Below are 21,618 nucleotides of genomic sequence, written 5' to 3' on the forward strand. Positions count from 1 at the left end.
AGGGCTTAGGCCCAATGGGCTCGAGCTGATTTGGGCTTTGGATGGGTTTCTGTATACACTGAGTTTTCCCAAACTCACCCCTTCCTCTTCCATCTTTGCAGGTGAGCCCTAGATGGTGGACTTGGAGCTGGGCGGGATTCAGAGTGGCCATGAAGATGGATTGCCGATTTTAAATAAGTTTAGCATTTAATTTGGATTATTTTATTATGCTTAAAGTTGTAATAAGGCCGCTCTTTTTAATTAATTTTATTTTGGGGATTATTAAACTGGTTAGCACTAGGGTTCGTTTTATAAAAACTACTCGTTTTTAAAAGATCACGATGACGCGCAAAGTTTCCGCAAAGTAAATGTTTTTCCAAGAAAATAAATATTTTAAGCAAACGTTTTTCAACCTTAATCATTTTCTTAAGATGGACATAACCAAACGGTTTTCTCAAAATTATACGAGATGTTAGAGTGTGGCAATGGCGGTGTGCATGTCTAGGATTGGATCCGAAGGGAGCTTGGTACTTAAGCAGTCCGACGGACTCACCTCCTCTTCTTCCTGGTTTCCTACCTGGTGCACAGCTTCCATTCACTCTAACCTACTTTTAAAAGTGTCTTTTACAACACCAACTAAGTTTTCCAACTAAGTAATACGGAATGTTTTGAACGCTTCGATGTGGTGCATCAGATCCGGTCATAACATCTAGGCCGGGTTTGGGGTGTTGCATACACTTTTGCCCCAAGGCTCGTAAATTAAACCTCATCCTATTTTCTTATGTTTTATGACTTGCTGATCATTTTTCCCTTCTATAGCAACATCAAATTTACACTCTAACATGTACTTATGAATATTCTGTATTTTTACCGATTATGTCATTTTACTCGTTTTTACGAAAAATCACTTTGCAAAAGTTGTTTAACACAATCTCAAACTTCATATTCTACCATAAAACATCAAAATTGATACATACCATCCATGGGTAAAATTTTAAATATAAACCCTAGCTCAAAATATTGGTAGAAATAGTTAAACCGAGTTACGAGGATTTCAAAAATGTAAAGAACATTAAAAACGGGCATAGAAATCACTTACAATCCAGGTTTAAAAGTGTTGAAACCCTAGCTATGGTGGAGAGAAAAATTTGGCAGCAACTTATAGAGAAGATGATCATTTTTGTGTTATTTTTCCCATTTTATTTCATTTAATATTCAAATGACCAAAATGCTCTTCCTTACTAAACTTTCAAAAATTCCATCCGTGTCCAATTTTTGTCCATAAACTTAGAAATTGGTCAAATTGCTATTTAAGACCTCCTAATTAATTTTTCAAAGCAATTTCATACTAGAAAATTCTAGAATGCAAGTTTTGTAACTTATTCAATTTAGTCCCTAACTTCAAATTAAGCACTTTATGCATAGAATTTCTTCACGAAATTTTCACACAATCATGCAATAATATCATAGACCTCAAAATAATCATAAAATAATTATTTCTATCTCGGATTTGTGTTCCTGAAACCACTATTCCGATTAGGCCCTAATTCTGGATATCACACAACTACTATTATTTCTAACTTTCTTTTAAGTTATCTATTTACAAGTACTTATATTTGATCTGGGTTGTAACAAGGCCTCTTTTAATTTCTAGTTCTAAATTTGGAATTTTATATATTGTTTTATAACTGCTGGAGTAGAACACGGTTTTCTTTTCTAAACCAATAACTGTTTTTCAAAATATCATGTTTCCATAAAACTTTAAATTAAGCTTTCGTAGCAAATAAAGTGTTAAAGGTAATAATGTTTTACAAGAGAATGATTTTTAATAAACCAACGGAAACTAAGGTTTTCACAAGTTTTAAAATGGCTAGAGGTTTTAAATAGTAAGAAGGCTTTTCAATGAGAACATGGTTTTCGAAAAACACTTCAATGATTTTGGGGTGTTACACATTGAACCACTTGGAATACTAAGGGATACTTAGGGAACCATATCACATAGTAGGCTGCCAATGCCATATCCCAGATATGGTCTTACATAGGGCCACATACTGATGCCAATGCCATGTCCTAGACATGGTCTTACATGGGATCACACATATCGAAGTCGATAGCCCAGCTATGGTCTTACACGATGTACTCATATCGATGCTAATGTCATGTCCCAAACATGGTCTTACATGGGATCATATATCGAAGCCGATGCCATATCCCAGATATGGTCTTATACGGGATCTCATTAACCCAAATTTTATGATATGTACGCCCTAAGTATTCCTAAGGTTCAACCAGCTTTCATCTCCTCAAACTTTCGTCGGACAACATCAATAATTCTCACGAAGAAAATATACAATTCAAGCAACATTAAGTATTAAACGTATAATAAAATACTATATCAATTACACGCAAACTTACCTTGGTACAAAATATGGACAATTAGTTTGATTTAGTCCAAGATCTTGCTCTTTCCCCAGTCTAGGACCGAACTTCGTTTTTCTTGATCTATAATATAAAATTTTACTCATTTAATTATCACATTATCCAAATCAGTCCATAAATCATACTTTGTTAAAATTACAATTTTGCCATAAACTTTTACATATTTACACTTTGGTCCCTAAGCTCTAAAGTGAAATGTGTCCAATTTCTTTGTTACCCAAGACTAACCAATTCATATTTCCTCTTATAAAAGCCTACATTTTTCATCAAATCACATTTTTAACATCTATTTTTACATGTTTTACAAACAAGTCCCTTTAGGTGTTTCCATGAAAAATCACTTAGAAAAAGATGTTCATTTAACACCAAACTTCCATATTCCTCCATTAATCATCAAAATACATGCATGAAACACATGGGTACTTTTTTAACATAAACCCTAGTTCAAATAAAGGGTAGAAATAGCTAAATCATGCTTCTAGGATCTCAAAAATGCAAAGAACATTAAAAACGGGGCTAGGATTGACTTACTTTCAAGCTTGATATGGAGAGCTTGAGAATTTTCGCTATGGCATTGAGAAGATGAGCAAATTTTGCTTGATTTTTCCCTTTTTATTATTTTATTAACCAAATGACCAAAATGCCCTTTTCACTAAACTTTCAAATTTTATCCATGCATGCCCCTTTTTGTCCATAAATATAGAAATAGGGCAAATTACTATTTAAGAACCTCTAATTAATAATCCAAAGTTATTTCATACTAAAAGCTTCTAGAAACACATGCTTTGTAACTTATTCAATTTAGTCCCTAAAGTCAAATTGGACACTTTACTCATAAACTTTCTTCATGAAATTTTTACACAAGCATGAAATCATATCATAGACCTCATAATAAACATAAGATAATGATTTCTACTTCAGATTTGTGCTCTCAAAACCACTGTTCCGTCTAGGCCCTAATTCGGGATGTTACAATTGGAGCATCATCACACTATTCTCTAGCTTATTTTGGGTATATATAGTAAAATCATTTTGGTATAATGGCATGTATAGGCTAACTTGGCCATTGATGGCTTAAATATGTAGTTTGTAATCTAGCCATTGGAATGGCTAGTAATGGGTGTTTTTTATGTACTAGTAAAGTCATACTATGTGATGAGATCCCGGCCGTATCATGTTTCGATACACCTTGACGACATCAAAATTGGCCCAAGCATGAAAGGCCCAAATGCAAAATGAAGTTTTTAATTTCAGTTTGTTAATTTGGTTGTTGGAGAATAAGGACTTTGATTCATTTATTTTAGTTACTTTAGTTAAAGTTTGCATCATAAATTATGACATGCATTATGTAACCCCCATGTTAGTTAAAGTTTGCATCATTAAATTAAGTCATGCAATAAGTAACTCATTTGTTCATTTAGTTTACATCTTAAACCATGCATTTAAGCATCTTTGTTGTTAAATATATTTGATTTTGTTCATATAAGTATGCTATTTAATTTGGCTGTTACTTTTTACGACATGAATTAAAAGTGTGTTTATTTTCATTTTAAATAAGGTGATTTGAGTTCCATGTTCATTAATAAATTTGTGTATGAGTGTTTAAAGTGTGTTGATTCTTATGAGTGTCTTTAATGCTTAATTATCTACCTTGTAGGTGACTATTCATATGGCTAATTGACTTTTCAAGTTTGGACATTTTTCAAGCCTTCAAAGATCATCGTGGTGGCTGTTCAAATGGTCCAAGAGTGTCTCTTCAAATCTGTTCAATTTTAAAGCATTCAAAGTTAGTTAAGGAGCCAATTAAAGAGATGAATGCACAAGTCTTTTAACATTCAGTTTAAGGGAGATAAAGGGACACCAAACAGCACATTAAGGGTTCGTTAAGTCATCAATAAAGTGAAGAGACATGCATTTTCTTCTACATCAGAATCAAGTGAAGAGACATAACTATTGGCTTCCCTACATGAGTTTAAAACGAAATTAATGCTTGTAATAACCTTAGTTAATTGCTAAAGATAAAAGGTCTCACATAGGCATTCGAATAGCCATAATATTACCTATAAATAGTTTTTAAGAAAACATTGTTTCGGATAGACAATTTTTTCTCAATTTATGAATTATTTGATACTTGTAAGAATTCAAATCTCCTTGTTTCTCTCTAGGATTGATCTAACTTATCAAGCTAAGTCTTGTGGCATCATTTCCATCCTTGTTTATCGAACTTACCACTTCTAAGTGTGGCGTTCAACATACCTCTAGTCCCTACCTAGCTAGATAGTGGGTCAAGGTTTCTTTGCTATATTCCCAACCATTTTTACCGAAGAGATATTTAAGACTCGGTTCAACAATTTCCTATAATGTTGGTTCTATTTTAGCCCTTAGCCGATCCTCATCCATTTTTCATCTAAACCATCTTTGTTACCTTTGTTTGAACCTATTTCTCAACCTCTTCCAATTTATTTCAAAAACAATCCAAGCCTTACTTAATTTCACGATCGGGCAATCTAAACAACTCGAATCAACACTGAATCAAGCTCGTATCATTTGGTATCAGAGCTAGTGAAATTGAAGTAAGTATTGATGTTTGTAGCGATTACGGGATTGTAATTTGATCAAAAAAATTCATAAATTTTTTTCAATATCAATAGTATTTCAAAGTGTAAAAATCAAGTTTGAGAGTCCAAAATTCGTTTGAAAAAAAATAAGCTAGCTTGGAGTTTTACTTGCTGCCCAAATTGTTTTTGTTTTATTCACCTTCCTACCATTCAGCCACACTAAAACCATTTTATTTTTGTTTCTAGCCTACCCTCTTTGTTCTAACATCATTCCCTACCTAAAATCGATCATTACTTTTGTAAGTTGACTCTATATGACTTCTGTTAAGTCTAAATAGTTCATTGAGAACTTGGAGAGGTGAATTGGGAGGAAAAAGGCAAGAGTGAGATGGGACCATTTGACTGAGTAAAAGCCATTAAAGAGTGCAAACAGGAGTGGGAGTGCCATTTACTTTTTCTTTTTGGGTGAAACGTGAGGATTTTATGGCGAAGTTCAAACAATATGTCTCTAAGTTTCGAAAGGAATGTTCCTGCCAATTGTGGTTTGTCCAATCCATCTTATCAAGCATCCAATCAAAGCGAAAGGTGACACGTTCATAGAAACCAAGGCTTTAGAGAGCGTGAACTTGTTGATGACAGTTTGAAGAATATCAAGTTAGCTCTTCCACCATTTTGAGGTAGATTCGACCCGGAGGCATACCTTGAATGGAAAGGAAAATCAAATTGGTCTTCGAGTGCCACAACTACTCAGAGAGGAAAAAAGGTGAAACTTGCATCGAACGAGTTATCTGATTATGTTATGATTTGGTGGGATCAATTCACCACGAGTCGAAGACGAAATGGAGAGTGTCTGATATTAACTTGGTCTAAAATAAAAGCTGTGATGTGCAAGCGTTTCATCCTATCTTACTACTATCGAGAGTGAATTTTTCCAAGTCAAAGGACGGAAACAAGATCGTCAAGGAGTCTAACATCTAATGACTACGTGAAAAGAGATCCCTATCAAGATTCCTTTTCAATGAGGACTTCAAGTCGAAATAACTCAAGCTTTGAGTTTGAAGCCTATTACGGTGACAAACGAGAAGGTCCAAGTAATTCTTCATATGCACCAAGGTATTTATCCCTGAAAATTCAATCTCGAAGAGATTATCGTATTTCGTATGTAGATTCTTCCTCTTTTTCCCTAAGAAAATATTTTCATTCTAAATATGTCCTGTTATCTTCTTCCTGTAATGAAAGAAAAATAAACCGAACACGCATGTGAACCAGAAAAAGAAATTGAAAAAGAGAAAGAGATTGAAGAAAGAAAAGAGAGTGTGAAAAAAACGAGTGTTGTTGTTGAAAAAGAAACAAGTGAAAAAGATGAAAGTGAGCAAGAAAAAGTAAGGAATTATTTTACTAACCAACATACGAATTGTCCTCGTATTGTTCCTGCTTTTCAAGTTTCTGAAAATTCGATTGACAAGCTTCAACTTTAATACTTTTCCAATGAGAGACGATTTCATTTGATCGAGAAAGGTAAGGTTGAAGGTAAACTTATTCCACAAGTGCTTAAAGGTAAGCAAGGTAAGGAATTTTTATCAATCGAGTCACAGCAAGCTAATTCGAATGTTGTTACTAAAATTACCGGTGACTTAGTTTTCAAAAGATCTCATTTCGATTTGGATAATTGTCATTCTCTGATTGTTGATGATGATTTCATTTCAATAATTAGCCTGAAGAGTTTTTCTCATGTTGTTTATTGTGTTGGTAATTCTGTTTATGAGGATAGATTAAATCGAAGTATACAAAATTTGAATAAATAATTTTCATGTAAAAATCCCAACTTGTTTGATTGTGATGGTTATGTGGATTCTTTACATCATTGTGCGAAATCTTCAAGTATGTGCATTCTTGTTCGGATTAATTTTAAAAGGTTTTATTGTTTGAACATGTGTATGCTAAAATCCTATTTGTTTAGCATGTGTAATTTATTAGTGAAAAAGAAACTTTTGCTGCATTTTGGAACGAGTGATCAAAACCATGTGTTTTAACCTGGAGCATGTTTCCCTAAGCTGTTGATAAGTGAAGGTGAGCATCATAATTTTATTTTGAATAAATGTGTTGCACCCTTCCATTTGCTCCGAGTTTTATCATTATTTTTGAAAACAAAACATGTGAATTCTGATGTCTTACGAAGTCAAAATCAAATTTTTGATTCCGGAGGTTGTTCTATATTATGGTTTAAAGAATTTGAGCGTGTTTTGCATGGTTATAATTTTCCATTACTTCGTGTTCCTACCATGTTGCCGGTAATGAAATGTTCAACACAAATGGAAATGGTAAGAGAGAACCTTATTTTTGATCCCGGTGATTATAATTCTATATTATTGTTCAAGGGACTTGAGCCATGGAAATTTGTTTTCCAAGATTATATCTTTCAAATACTCTGTGATTTTGGTTTGTTGCCATCGATGAACTTCTTGAATCATTATGGTAAGGTAAGACCAATTTCTATTTTTGATCCCGGCATTAGTTTATGCATCTCAATTTTTAATAAGATTCTACAAATTTATTTTGTGTTTATAATTCAAAGTGTCACTAATTTGTTTCATTTTCGTGTAGGTGACAACTTGAAATGGTATCCTTCCAAAGAGGGAGGGTATCTAAATAGCCTTCTTTCTTCTCGAACCATTTGTGATTCTCACATTTTTGGAAGCGACTTTGTCAGGTTTATGAATAAAGGGGGTCGTGATCTAGAAAAGTTTTTCGTGAACAAATGGCCCGATTTGAGGATAAATTGTTTTCAAGGAGGGAATGATACGATCCCGGCCGCATCATGTTTCAATACACCTCAACGACATCGAAATTGGCCCAAGCACGAGGAGCCCAAGTGCAAAATGAAGTTTTTAATTTCAGTTTGTTAATTTGGTTGCTGGAGAATAAGGACTTTGATTCATTTATTTTAGTTACTTTAGTTAAAGTTTGCATCATAAATTATGACATGCATTATGTAACTCCCATGTTAGTTAAAGTTTGCATCATTAAATTAAGTCATGCAATAAGTAACTCATTTGTTCATTTAGTTTACATCTTAAACCATGCATTTAAGCATCTTTGTTGTTAAATATATTTAAGTTTGTTTATATAAGTATGTTATTTAATTTGGCTTTTACTTTTTACTGCATAAATTAAAGTGTGTTTATTTTCATTTTAAATAAGGTGATTTGAGCTGCATGTTCATTAATGAATTTGTGTATGAGTGTTTATAGTGTGCTGATTCTTATGAGCGTCTTTAATGCTTAATTATCTACCTTGTAGGTGCCTATTCATATAGCTAATTGACTTTTCAAGTTTGGGCGTTTTTCAAGCCTTCAAAGATCATCGTAGTGGATGTTCAAATGGTCCAAGAGTGTCTCTTCAAATCTGTTCAGTTTTAAAGCATTCAAAGCTAGTTAAGGAGCCAATTAAAGAGATGAATGCACAAGTATTTTGACAGTCAGTTTAAGGGAGATGAACGGACACCAAACAGCACATTAAGCATTCATTAAGTCATCAATAAAGTAAAGAGACATGCATTTTCTTCTACATCAGAATCAAGTGAAAAGACATAACTATTGGCTTCCCTACATGAGTTTAAAACGAAATTAATGCTTGTAATAACCTTAGTTAATTGCTAAAGATAAAAGGTCTCACATAGGCATTCGAATAGCCATAATAATGCCTATAAATAGTTTGTAATAAAACATTGTTTCGATTAGACAACTTTTGCTCAATTTATAAATTATTTGATACTTGTGAGAATTCAAATCTCCTTGTTTCTCTCTAGGACTGATCTAACTTATCAAGTTAAGTCTTGTGGCATCATTTCCATCCTTGTTTATCGAACTTACCACTTCTAAGTGTGGCATTCAACCTACCTCTGGTTCCTACCTAGCTAGATAGTGGGTCAAGGTTTTTTTGCTATATTCCCAACCATTTTCACCTAAGAGCTGTTTAAGACTTGGGTCAACAATTTCCTATATTATTGGTTCTATCTTAGCCCTTAGCTGATCCTCATCCATTTTTCATCTAAGCCATCTTTGTTACCTTTGTTTGAACCTATTTCTCAACCTCTTCCAATTTATGTCGAAAACAATCCAAGCCTTACTTAATTTCACGATCGGGCAATCTAAACGACTCGAACTAACACTGAATCGAGCTCATATCACTATGGTAGCTATATACATGTTAAATGGTTGTTCAAATTATGCCTATCATATGGAATATACTAAGGTAAGATTATAAAATGTATGCATGTAATGATTTGCCATGTTAGGGGTGTTACATTCAAGCTAGCTTAACAATAGAGTTTCATCAATGGAAAGATGGAGAAGGAAATAAAAATGGCTTTAGTGGTTTTCATTTTTTATTAATATTATTATTTTCATATCATTTATTTAATATAATTTTAACGTATAAAAACAAGTGGAAACCAAGTGTTAACCGTCCATGCCACACTAATATGGTCTAATTGCAACATTAAACCTCTTCCTTTTACCTTTTAAGTCATTTAATTAATAAAATTCCAATAGTTAGTAACTTTTGCAGGTTTTATAAATTAGTCATTCTTCCTTAATTAACTATCTAAATGTCAAAATTAATGGACCAAACTTTAACACAACACTTTACTGACATCGTAAATATTAAATAAATAATATTTATATACTCACACATCGAAATTGTTGTCCTGAAACAACTATTTCCAACAATATTGAAAAACTGGATGTTAGATATATAACAACTTTGCGTTCAATTGATACAACACATCTATTCATATTTTTCATATTTTTACGATTAAATCCATTCGATGTCAATTCTAAATCCATTCTATGCCAGTACTTTATGTATATAAAATTTCTAACTAATAATAAAACAAAATAACACAACATATCAAGAATTAATAAAGTTCATACGAACTTACCTAACCAAACCAGCAACAAATATGATATCAATTTTTATTTCATAATTTTTCTTTTTTCTACGTTTAAGCTCCGATTGATTCAATCATTGATCCATGAAAAAGTTGGAAGCTTAGTCGAATGTTTTTTTAGTTCATCCATGGAGAATTTGGTTGGGAAGACAAAAATGAGAAAAGATGATGACTTATTTGTTTTCTTTTATGGTTTATCTTATTTTATTACTAATTAAATATTATAATTAACATATTTCCACTTAAAACCATGCTATGACCATCCACTATAATGGAATATGGCATAATTTCCATTTAAATCCCTTTAATAATACTATTTGACTCATTTAGCTAATAAAAATTAATAGTAATTAACTTTTACAGTTTTTATAGTTTAGTCCTTATACCTCAATTAGTCATTCAATTATTAAAATCTCCAGACCAAAATTCAATTCACCTATAAAATAGTTTTATAAATATTTAATAAAAATATTTACGAGCTCAGTTTATCGAAATGAGGTCTCAATGCCTCTTTTTCTAAAATCACTGACTTTTGAATCAATGCAGAAAGGTTAGGAAGCTTACCAGCTTGATAAATCATTAGTTACTTTTACACAAACTTTAACTTCTTTACTCCATGCAGACTATTCTCAACCTTTCTTTCTTACAACTAGACCAATGAAGAAGATGGAGAAAAAACAGAAAAATGAAAGAATAACACCAGAGAATAGAGGTGTTCATGGGCCGGGTCGGGCAGGGTTCGGGTCGGGCTGAACTAAAAAATTATGCCCATTTATTGGGCTCAGGCCGGGCCGGGCCCAAAAAATGGGCCTAAAATTTTGTCCAAGCCCGACCCGGATAAAAATACTAAAACCCGGCCTCGGCCTGGCCCGCCTGTATTAATTTTTATATTATTTTTAAATATATATAATACATCAAAAATACGAAAAATATCAAAATAAATATTTCCCAACAAATTAAAAATAAATTTTAAAAAATATGTAGACTTAAATAACACTAAGATAAATGCAACTTAACAAGCAAATGCTTCTAAAACAATAAAAAATTAACAAATACCTTTAAAATAATAAGAAAATTAACAATAAAATAAATTTTATACAATATCCAAACAATAACAACAAAATAATAGCAATATAATAGTAAAATGGTAGCAAAATAGGGAGAAAACAACAAGAAAATAACATTAAAAAATATATATATATGCAGATTTTTTTGTCCTTTAGTGATTCGGGTCGGGTCGGGCCGGGCCGGGTCGGGCCCGGGCTAAAAATACCTTACCCGAGGCCCGGTCCATTTTTTAAACGAGCCTTATTTTTTTGTCCAAGCCCATTTTTCGGGCCTATATTTTTGCCCAAACCCTCCCACATTTCGGGCGGGCCTTCAGGTCGGGCCGGGTAGTCCGGCCCATGCACACCTCTACCAGAGAATAATGTCTCTCATTTATATAATACTTTCTCACTCCCTTCACCGATCTCAAATTCAATAGCCTGGTGTACATATCCATAATCATCATGTCTCCCACTAAGACATTTTTCTAGTTCAATTGCAATGAACCAAGGTTGAAATCCAACATTTTCACAATGAACCCGCCAATTCCCCTGATTTCCACTAGAACCCGCTCAATTTATAAGCTTTTCAAATTAATACTCAAAGTCATGATTCCAATGTAAACTTAACATTTTAGGGTGTGACATAGACAATACAAGGCCAAGGGTTGCTCACCTTTCTGGCTAGTTCTCATGTCGCCATGTGTCTCTATCGGGGGTAAGGGTATAACAAGTATGTTATATTATTTTGAATAGTTTTGGATGAAAGATAAATATATTAATTTTAATATTTTATTTTTTTTAAAATTTATTTTTGTTAATTTTTTTAATAAATTAAAATAACTTTATATTTTCTACATTAAGTGATAAATAACTGACCTAGCTATTTATCTTATTCAACACATTTTTATTGAAAATTTTATATTAGGTAAAAAATTTAAAACAATTATAAAAAACATTTAAAATAATAAATGCTGAAATAAAAATTTTTAATCAAATGAAAATTTTCAATAATTTTATCAAAACACTTTTTTCTATTCAAAAAGTAGCAGTGGAAAGGATTTCGTTATTTGATGGGCTGCTAGTTGGCTTTGGTTTAGGAGTTAAACGAGTAAAAAAGGGAGTCCTCAAGACTTTCTTTTTGTCAATACGAACTTTTATGGGCTTTTCATGAGCAAACAAAATTTGGGATGCCTCTCAAGTCCAAGCTCCATTGTTGTGTAAAAGGCAGAAAGACAGAAGCGCATGTTAAAGTAGGTTTTGGGCCAAACGTAGACTAAACTTGGCAATGATGTCACGGGCACTGCTCTATGTCTCAGGGCATTAGTAAGCATTATTATTACTGGCATCTATTTCTAACCCTACCAACTGTGCTGATTGGTGTTGGTGATCAGCTAAGATATATCCGCATACACCAAAGGGACCTAAATAAAGATTCATTCCCCAGCTAGCTACTCTTCCAAATTATACTCAACTATTTGAAAGCAAAAAAAAAAAAAATCAAATCAAATATTGTATCATGTTGATGCTGCAAGTTGCAACTTACTTTTCAACTGAGTTGGTTGTAAATTGCCTATTTTGTAGACATATTTTGACCTGATGAATGTATTTGATTTTGTACATATTTTTAAGGGGTTCTATGCAACGGAATTCGAGGTTAATTGGAAAAAGAAATTCTGTCAAGGATAACTTAAAGTGATTTATTGTGATAAACTTTTTTTATTTATTTAAGATATGTGATCAATATGTTTAATTGAAGAGGACCTCTACTGTATCGCATTCCTTAATAAGAAGACTGATTGGAGGTTAATATCAATCACAGTAACTTGATTAAGAAGCCTACAAAACATCTATATAAAATAGACTTGTTTTTATCTTTTGTGTGTGCAAATAGAGAACTCAGTCAATTTATTGCCCAGCACATTTATGAGTGACTTTATATTGTAAACAAAATGTTCTATCAGTTTGGACTGGACAAATATTTCACTGGAAAAATTTTGGTGAGAGAGTTGAATGTTTATAATTGCATAGGAGTGAGGCTATAAGAAGTGTGAGTTAAGCTTAAATTATCTTTTTAATAGATTTTTCTCTAAAAAAGTCTTTAAATGTAGCATTGGATTCTAACTACGGAATTAATTGATTGTGTTGTCTATTTTACATTTCTATTTTTTATTTTTTTATTTTTTTATTTTTCTAGTTTTTATTGTACTTGCAATTCTCTCTTGTACTTTTTAGTTCCTCTTTCATGATTTTCATTAATAATAACCTATCTGAGTAGCTTCTTGATCATGTAATGTCGCACAATCCCCTTTGGATATAAGAACAACAAAGTTTTGGATCAGTTATGGTTGGTGTTAAATATGACTCCTATTTTGAGTCAAATTTGAAAAATAATCTTTCAGTTAAATTCTGTTTACTTGTTTCAATCAAACATTGATTAGTTTAGATTATTTTATTATTATTTGACCTATGAATTTAGCCTATAAATAGTCTCTTTTACAACCTTAGAAAAATACACCCATTAGAGATTAGAACTCATAACACATTTAGAGAATTTTCTGTTTACGTTTTGAGGGTTCTTTGTTTTCGGGTTTTCGGGGTTTAATCTTAATCTTAATCTTTTGTACTCTTCATTCTTTTGCCATTATAGTAAAATTATCTTTGCCCGTTGTTTTTTATCCTCATTGGAGGGGTTTTTCTATGTTAAATTTGTGTGTTCAATTTCTCAATTTATTCCGTTATTTTCTTGTTCGTTGCTTAATTGGGTCGATTCCTAACAAGTAGTATCAGAGTTAGTTCAATTTTCATAGATCAGCTCATTCAGAGATGACAACAACAAGGTTTGAAATTGAGAAGTTCAATGGTGAGACAAATTTCAATCTGTGGCAAGTTCGGATGATGGCAATTCTAGTTTAATCCGGTTTGAAAAAGGTTGTTACCGGGAAAAAACCAGAGAATCTAAATAAAACAGAATGGGAAGAGCTTGATGAAAAGGCTTTGTCTGCAATCCAACTATGCCTCGCGAATACGGTATTGCAGGAGGTATTGATGGAGAAGACCTCATCTGCCTTGTGGAAAAGGTTAGAAACTCTTTGTGCGACTAAGTCTCTGGCTAAACATTTAGTATTGAAACAACGTTATTTACGTTTCGCATGAACGAAGGTAAGCTTCTTAGAGATCACATCAGTCAATTCATTACTCTTTTAAATGATTTAAAGAACGTTGAGGTTCATATTGATGATGAAGATCAAGCTATGCTATTATTGTGCTCTTTACCTCCTTCATACAAGTCTTTCAAGGAGACCTTAATTTATGGAAGAAACACACTCTCGTTTGAAGATGTGAAGGGTCATTTGTTGAGTAGAGTCAAACTCGACAATGAGCTTCAGTTGGATAGCAAGACAGATAGGCAAGCTTCCGTTTTGGTAGCATCAAAGAAAAGAGACAAAAGGTGTCGCTATTGTAAAAAATTAGGGCACGTCAAAGCAGATTGTTATAAACTATGAAATAAAAGAGCTGCTGAGAGTAACAAGGAAGATGTAGCTGGTGCTAATTTGGCCGATGAAAATGGTGATGATTTCTTGTTAGTGTCAACAAGCGATAACTCCAAGTTCACATCCGAGTAAATCCTAGATTCAGGATGTTCTTTTCACATGTGTCTCAATAGAGAATGGTTCTCCACATACAGTTCGGTTGAAGGTGGCGTTGTGCGCATGGAAAACTATTCATCTAGTAAGGTAATTGATATTGGTACTGTTAAAATTAAGATGCATGATGGGACGATTAGGACACTCTCAGACGTCAGGTATGTACCTGATTTACAAAAGAATCTCATTTCCTTGAGTATTTTAGACTTGAATGCAGAATCAACATCGAGTCGAACGGCATTAAAGTATCTCGTGGAGCTCTCATTTTGTTAAAAAGTAAAAGAACCGACAGTCTTTATATTCTGGAAGGTTCTACAGTGACCGGTGAAATCGGACGTCCCTCGTTCGTTACGGAGTTGAAGTCAACTCATTTGGAGCGGAGGCAACTTAGTCATAAGAGGGAAAAAGGTATGACTGTTTCGTTGAAGAGAGGTTCTCTTTTGGATGCAGGTTTTGAAAGGTTAGGGCACTGTGTTCGTGAAAATCATACCCGGTTTAGTTTTGATTTGATAGTGTACAAGTCGAAGGCTAGAAGTCTTTCAGTTTCTAAGCACAAATTCGACTGAGTTAATTCCCTGCATAGTTCAAGATAGGCTCGTGGCGGGCTTTGGCAAAGATGGCGTTGTGGAAATATGAGTCAAGATGGAGATTTGTTAAATATGACTCCTATTTTGAGTCAAATTTGAAAAATAATCTTTCAATTAAATTCTGTTTACTTGTTTCAATCAAACACTGATTAGTTTAGACTATTTTTTTATTATTTGACCTATAAATTTAGCCTATAAATAGGCTCTTTTACAACCTTAAAAAATACACCCATTAGAGATTAGAACTCATAACACATTTAGAGAATTTTGTGTTTACGTTTTGAGGGTTCTTTGTTTTCGGGTTTTCGGGATTTAGTCTTAATCTCCATCTTTTGTACTCTTCGTTCTTTTGCCATTATAGTAAAATTATCTTTGCATGTGGTTTTTTATCCTCATTGGAGGGGTTTTTCCAAGTTAAATTTGTGTGTTCAATTTATCAATTTATTCCACTATTTTCTTGTTCGTTACTTAATCGAGTCGATTCCTAACAATTGGTACCAATCATATACCGCCCAAAATATCACATACTGATAACTTTTTCTAATTAATATCTTGGTAATCGATTATGCATAGCATATTTTACTTTCAAAGCATATATTAAACAAATTTAATTAATATACATCAATTACGTGTAGATTATTTATATAAATGAATAGTATTTTATATTAATAAATTCTATTAGCATCTTTATGCTTCCTTGATCGATGACATTGCTCTCCCATTACCTCTATATACAAGTTTATGGTAGTAAAATTATTGTGAAAGTTTTTGTATTAAGAATTAAATTGTATTTTATTTATTTTACTTAATAAATAGATAAATTAATCTTTATACGTTAAATAAAAAATACTTTGATCATTTTTTTAAAAAAATTTATCATTTTATACTATTAAAAACTGACATAACTAACAGAATAACTAAATAGTCACACATGACATGCAACGTGTACCTCTTGTTAATGTATAGGGAGCCGGTTTTAATTGTAAAAATAGATAAAAAAATTTAATAAAAAGACTAGTTTTCTTTTTAATGTAACGTATAAGGATTGATTTACTCATTTTTTAATATAAAAATTAAAATACAATTCAACTTTTAGTATAAATACCTCTACCATTCTTTTACCACTTTTATCTACTATGCTAAGCTTGATGTTGTTAACTTATTCCTTCCCCTTCTGCCTTAAAAGACAATTTAGCTTGTACTCCTACACAGAACCATGAAATTTATATTGCTGTACATTAAGATTTTAATTGGTTTTACTAATGTTTATATCATCCTCTCACTTAATAAATCACAACAAGCAGATAATTCCATGACATATATATATTTAAAAATATATGTATGTATTTTACTAAGCGGGGTCCATGAACCTCAATTGGAAAAATAGAACTACGGACAGCTAGCCTGCTCGGCCGCTCCTATCGGCGAACAACTATTTTAAAAACCATTTCATAAAATCAAGTAATCAAACCTTTAAATTATGAGCTAATGAATCTGGATCCACTGGTGTGATTCTAATAACCCAAAAAATCAAAGTAACACAATAAAAAGGATATTTTCACATGATTATATATAATAATGGTAAAAGTATAATGTACTAAGCTATATTAGAAGTTGGGATTATATTTTGGTTTCTATGCTAAAAAAAAAATTTAGTCATTATATGTTAGATAAAGAGTAAATTGATCCTCCTATTAAAAATTTTATTTATTTTTATATTAGAAAACTGGTCTTTGTACATCAAAATATAATACACGTGACATGCCATATATCACTATCTAATTATTCTGTTAATTACACTATCTTTTAAAACTACAAAGGAATGAAATTTTTAAAAGAAATGAACATTTTATTTTTTGATCTAATATTGAGGACTAATATATCAATTTTTAGAGTAAAGAAAGCGAAAATCAATTTGGATTCCCAATACAAATGCTTCACCTTATTGCCATGAATATGCATGAAATTTCAAGTCCATCCAATATTTGAGATTCTACTCGGTTCATATCGTTTACATACATCTATGCTATACCATATACAAATAAGGGATTAGAATTGAAGACAAAACCTTGAAAGATCTGAAACTCAGTTCAATCTAAACAAAAAAACATGATGGTAGTATAGAAGTTGCAGAAAACAAAATTAAATGTCATTAAAGTTCGTGCAGTGGAAAAAGGCTTTTGCAGTCATTTCCCTTTCGAATCTCCAAATATAATTCAACCCCACAAGCAGCTCGGTGATAGCTGCTTCGGTCTTTTCTTTATTCGCAAAGAAAAGAGTTTGGAAAAGAAGAATAACATTTGTTTTGGGCAACAAATTCTGGTGCTCAAAGCTCCTTTCACTTTGCCATTTGATCGTGTTGTGTGCCAATGGCGATAACCAACCCAATATGCTTCTCACAGCTGTTCTCCATTCTCCAGCAAGGACTGGATCACTCGCTGATGACAACCCTCTTCCTTTTAATCTACCCCTTAAACACGAACTAATACTGCTAGGAAGCATGGAATAAAGATCGTCTCTTGCATCAATGCCTACTAATTGTGGTGACTTGATCATCTTCTCCATAATGATAATCAAATTCGCATAGTGTAGAGCTAAAGCCGCCGCCCCTAACGTACTTGATGGAGGCTTTAAAAGCTTCGAGTTCGACTCGAAAAAACTTACCGGCTTCGAAGAAGTCTTCAATGGACCTGATACAAAGTGAAAAGTGTCGGGGTTTTGAGTTGGATGGACAGTTGCAGAAGCTGAGAGACTTCGTGGTAAACAAGAAGGATACCCAAACTCAAACCCGAAAAAAACAAGCTTCAACCTTGCTAAAATAGTGAAAATCGATCTCACAAGTATGGAAACAACCATGTCAAAGCTTTTGTTCCATAAACATCTCTCTTTCAAATACTTAACTTCTTGTCTTTGCCAAAAAAGCTTTGTTTGCAGATCAACAATCTTTTGTTCTTTGATTGAAGATGGTTTATATTCTTTACACTTTCTCAAGCAGTTCTCAATTGTAGATAACTCCTCCATTTCTTTATACAAAGTTACCGTAATGGTGACGTACTTGTCCATCTTCTTTCTTTTAGCTTCCATATCTTTAGAACTCAGAACCCAGCCATGTCTATCATGACCCGAGTTAGCGAACTCATCGAACCACCCACCGAAACCTTGAAGATCCGAGTCTTGGCACCTTTTGCTTATCCTGGAAATGGATTTTGCTACTACCCTTATATTTTCAGCCATTTCAGCACACGCCAACCCTAACAGGAAAGACTCATCGTTAGAAACAATCTTGTGGACTCCTTCGAGAGATAAAGATTCATCACGAAGACGAATTATAGTCGTATCTGAAAGACAATTCCAGAGCTGTAGAAGCTTTGACATATGTCCAGCGATTTCAAAGGATAAAACCCCAACGTTGGCTTTATGATTTGAAGATCTTGCAGTATCAAGGGTGTTGGATATGGTTTTTTTGAGTTTTATGAGCCATGTTTCAAGAGCCATGAGGCAAAGAAGAAAGGAATGGATCCACTGAAACAAATGGAATGCAAAGAGAAATAATTGAAGAGTGGAAGTTTGCAGAGATAAAAGAGATAGTGAATGAAATGGGAGGAGTTGAAAATTTTTGCAGATTTGAAGCTCGTGGGATGTTGATTGAGCCCATTATAGAAATAGCAACTCCATTATAAATTGTTCCATTTTTCAAAATTAAATAAACAAAGGGAAACTACAATTTTTTTTTTTGCCCAATTATAAAAAGCTATAAAATAACTTTTAATTATTTATTTTTTCCTTTAATCACCAGTCAATTGTTAAAAAAATGAAACTTTAAAAAATAAAAGATAATTTGAGTGATAAAAAAATAAAATTAAATAGTTAAATAATTTTTTATGATTAAATGACCACAAAACAAACAAAACTATAATTGAGTAACTAATATGATATACCTATAAATAAATAAAAATAAAAGAGAGCTTGGGGAAGAGTTCCATTTCAAATAGATGCAGAGCAGCGCGTGATCGATGGAGTAACCGGATTGCTTATTTGTCTTTTTTGGATTTGAAAAACAATGACTTTAAAAGCGAGTGGGGCATATTTAATGGTTTCAATATTTGTAATAAAAAGGGGAAAAAATATTTTGTGGTTTTCTTTTTTCTTTTTGATTCATTTAATCAAATAAAATGATCTAAAGTTAGATGTTATTAAAATTGATGACTCAATGAGTTGGACTGATATGAATTATTGTAAATCGATAAAATTGATAATAACAATTTAATCAATTCAGTTAATTATGATTTTTTTTCTATTTTTGTTATTTTTATAAATTTATTTATTTTTATCTGATTAATATTAAATTGATGGTACAACACATTAAACCGAAAATTAATGAATTAATGGGTTCAACTATAATTTTCAGTTAGACCACCACTCTAAACTCTTATAACAGTGACAATATCTGATCATTTCACTTGTGTTTGGTAAAAGAAACTTTACTTCCTTTTCTGGTCTGTTTTTTTCTACAATGACGAAAGTCCATATTTATCCTCTTCATATTTTGATTGATATTCAGGATACGTTTGATTCACTATAATAGAATAAAACTGTAATTGAATAGAACTGTAATAAAATAGAGTTGTAATCAGTAATTCAACTGTTTAGTTGAATGGAATGAAATAGAGCTGTAATAGTATTCTTGTGTTTGGTTGAATGGTATGATGTTGTAATAGCATAAAGAAAAAAACTAAAATGACCATAATACCCTTAGCAGAATTTTTTTTAGGCAGATGATTATTGTTATTATTATTAATTTTAATAAGATTATTATTGAAAATAATTTAATAAAAATAATAAATAATTTAACCATATTTTAACATAATTATTATTAAATATAATTTAATAAAAAATATAAATTAATAACATTCTTAATATAATTATTATATGAATTAAAAAAATCAAAATATATAATACTATAAAAATATATATAATCTACTTTATTATTTTTAAACTGCAATACATATTTAATGTGCTAAAACATCATTAGTGAAATAAATAATTTAATTATTCTACAATTAAAATAAAATATTGAAGTAATAAATAACTTGAGAATTATATTTCACATCCAAGCATAATATTCATATATTAACAAAAAGTTACATGATTTCATTAGTTTATATGTCATAATCCATATGTTTTAAAATTTTATAACATCAAAAAGTTGCAACATTGTAATGACATCCTATCATGTCATTATACCATCCAAATATTACAAACACAAAAAGTTACCAAAATATCATCAATACAACCATGATTTTTAATGGACAGCAAGAAATCTTCTGACCTATTCCAATCGCACAGTAGAAGGTAAACTAAAGAAAACGAGCATTTGTGTTGGATGATCTGGAATTTTGTTCAATGCTCGATAATGCTCATCCTCAGTTAAACCTTCTACTTCACGTAATGTTGGATATAATTTCAGCGCACTTTTTTTGAATGGTCATTTCTGACTTTTGTTGAATTAGCACTTCAAAGGCAATACACTTACAGATTTCAAGGCCAACGGTCTATATATTTTCCGCCAATAAAGTGGCAGCATCATTAAATGAAGTAGAATAATCACTTGCATCAGAAATCCTTTTTATCTTCTTTGAAAATGTGGAATCACCTTGGTTTTTAGCTAGTTGCGGTTGTGTAGCTGAAAGATCCATGTCATCCAAAGAGACATCATTTTCGCATCAATGGAAATCGTTTCTTTCTTCATGAGTATTTGTAGTAGCCACATCCTCAACATCTATTTCTTCAATAATATCAGCGACCGTTTGAGCATCTTTTCTAGTGGCTCGATCTTTTGCGTAGATGGCAGTAAGTTGGTCATAATAAGGGAAAATCTGATGTTTGAATTGAGCAGCTTCTTTATGACTCTATAAAAATGAGGAATTCATATTAGATATAAGTTTGGTCAAAATAAGATAATAAAGAATTGAAATAATTCTTACATTTATATATGAGTTCCACACCGCATCTTCAACAACAACAAGCTACCTATGCTCATCCCAACCAAAGCCGTTATTGTTTTTTTCACTAAGCATGTCATAAACGATTGACCAATACCTTTTCAATGTCCTAATCCTCGATTCAAGATTAGGTTTAGCCTTCAACATGGCATGGGGTAAAACTTTTTCTAACATTTTTTCCAACTCATTTAAATAACCAGCTTTGAATCCCGTATCTGCATTAAAGGTTCCAACATTGTGCAGGTCGACCATACAAGCAACCAACACAGCATCTTCTTCTAGAACCCATTTCCTTTTGGTTCCTCAAGAATTTTGGGAAGAAACACTTGATTGTGAAAAACCTGACATAACTACCTTAAGAAAAAAATGCAAATTAAAATTAAGTTCAATATTATGCATCAAAAGATCA

General features: G+C 32.1%; 1 protein-coding gene across 1 annotated transcript; it reads right to left on the reverse strand.

Annotated features, from left to right (window-relative positions):
- Positions 1-17,303: 17,303 nt before the first annotated feature.
- LOC107940643 (protein PSK SIMULATOR 3) lies at positions 17,304-18,855 on the reverse strand. The gene has a single exon (XM_016874077.2). It carries the CDS (start codon positions 18,700-18,702, stop codon positions 17,350-17,352), a length of 1,353 nt encoding a protein of 450 aa, XP_016729566.1. The 5' UTR covers positions 18,703-18,855; the 3' UTR covers positions 17,304-17,349.
- Between the last annotated feature and the right edge of the window lie 2,763 nt (positions 18,856-21,618).

The sequence above is a fragment of the Gossypium hirsutum genome, chromosome A09, assembly GCF_007990345.1.
Source record: "Gossypium hirsutum isolate 1008001.06 chromosome A09, Gossypium_hirsutum_v2.1, whole genome shotgun sequence".
NCBI classification, from domain to species: Eukaryota; Viridiplantae; Streptophyta; class Magnoliopsida; order Malvales; family Malvaceae; genus Gossypium; species Gossypium hirsutum.

Bases quoted from the DNA above. Each gene is read 5' to 3' on its own strand.
- LOC107940643 (XM_016874077.2), bottom strand. From the start codon at position 18,702: ATGGCTCTTGAAACATGGCTCATAAAACTCAAAAAAACCATATCCAAC.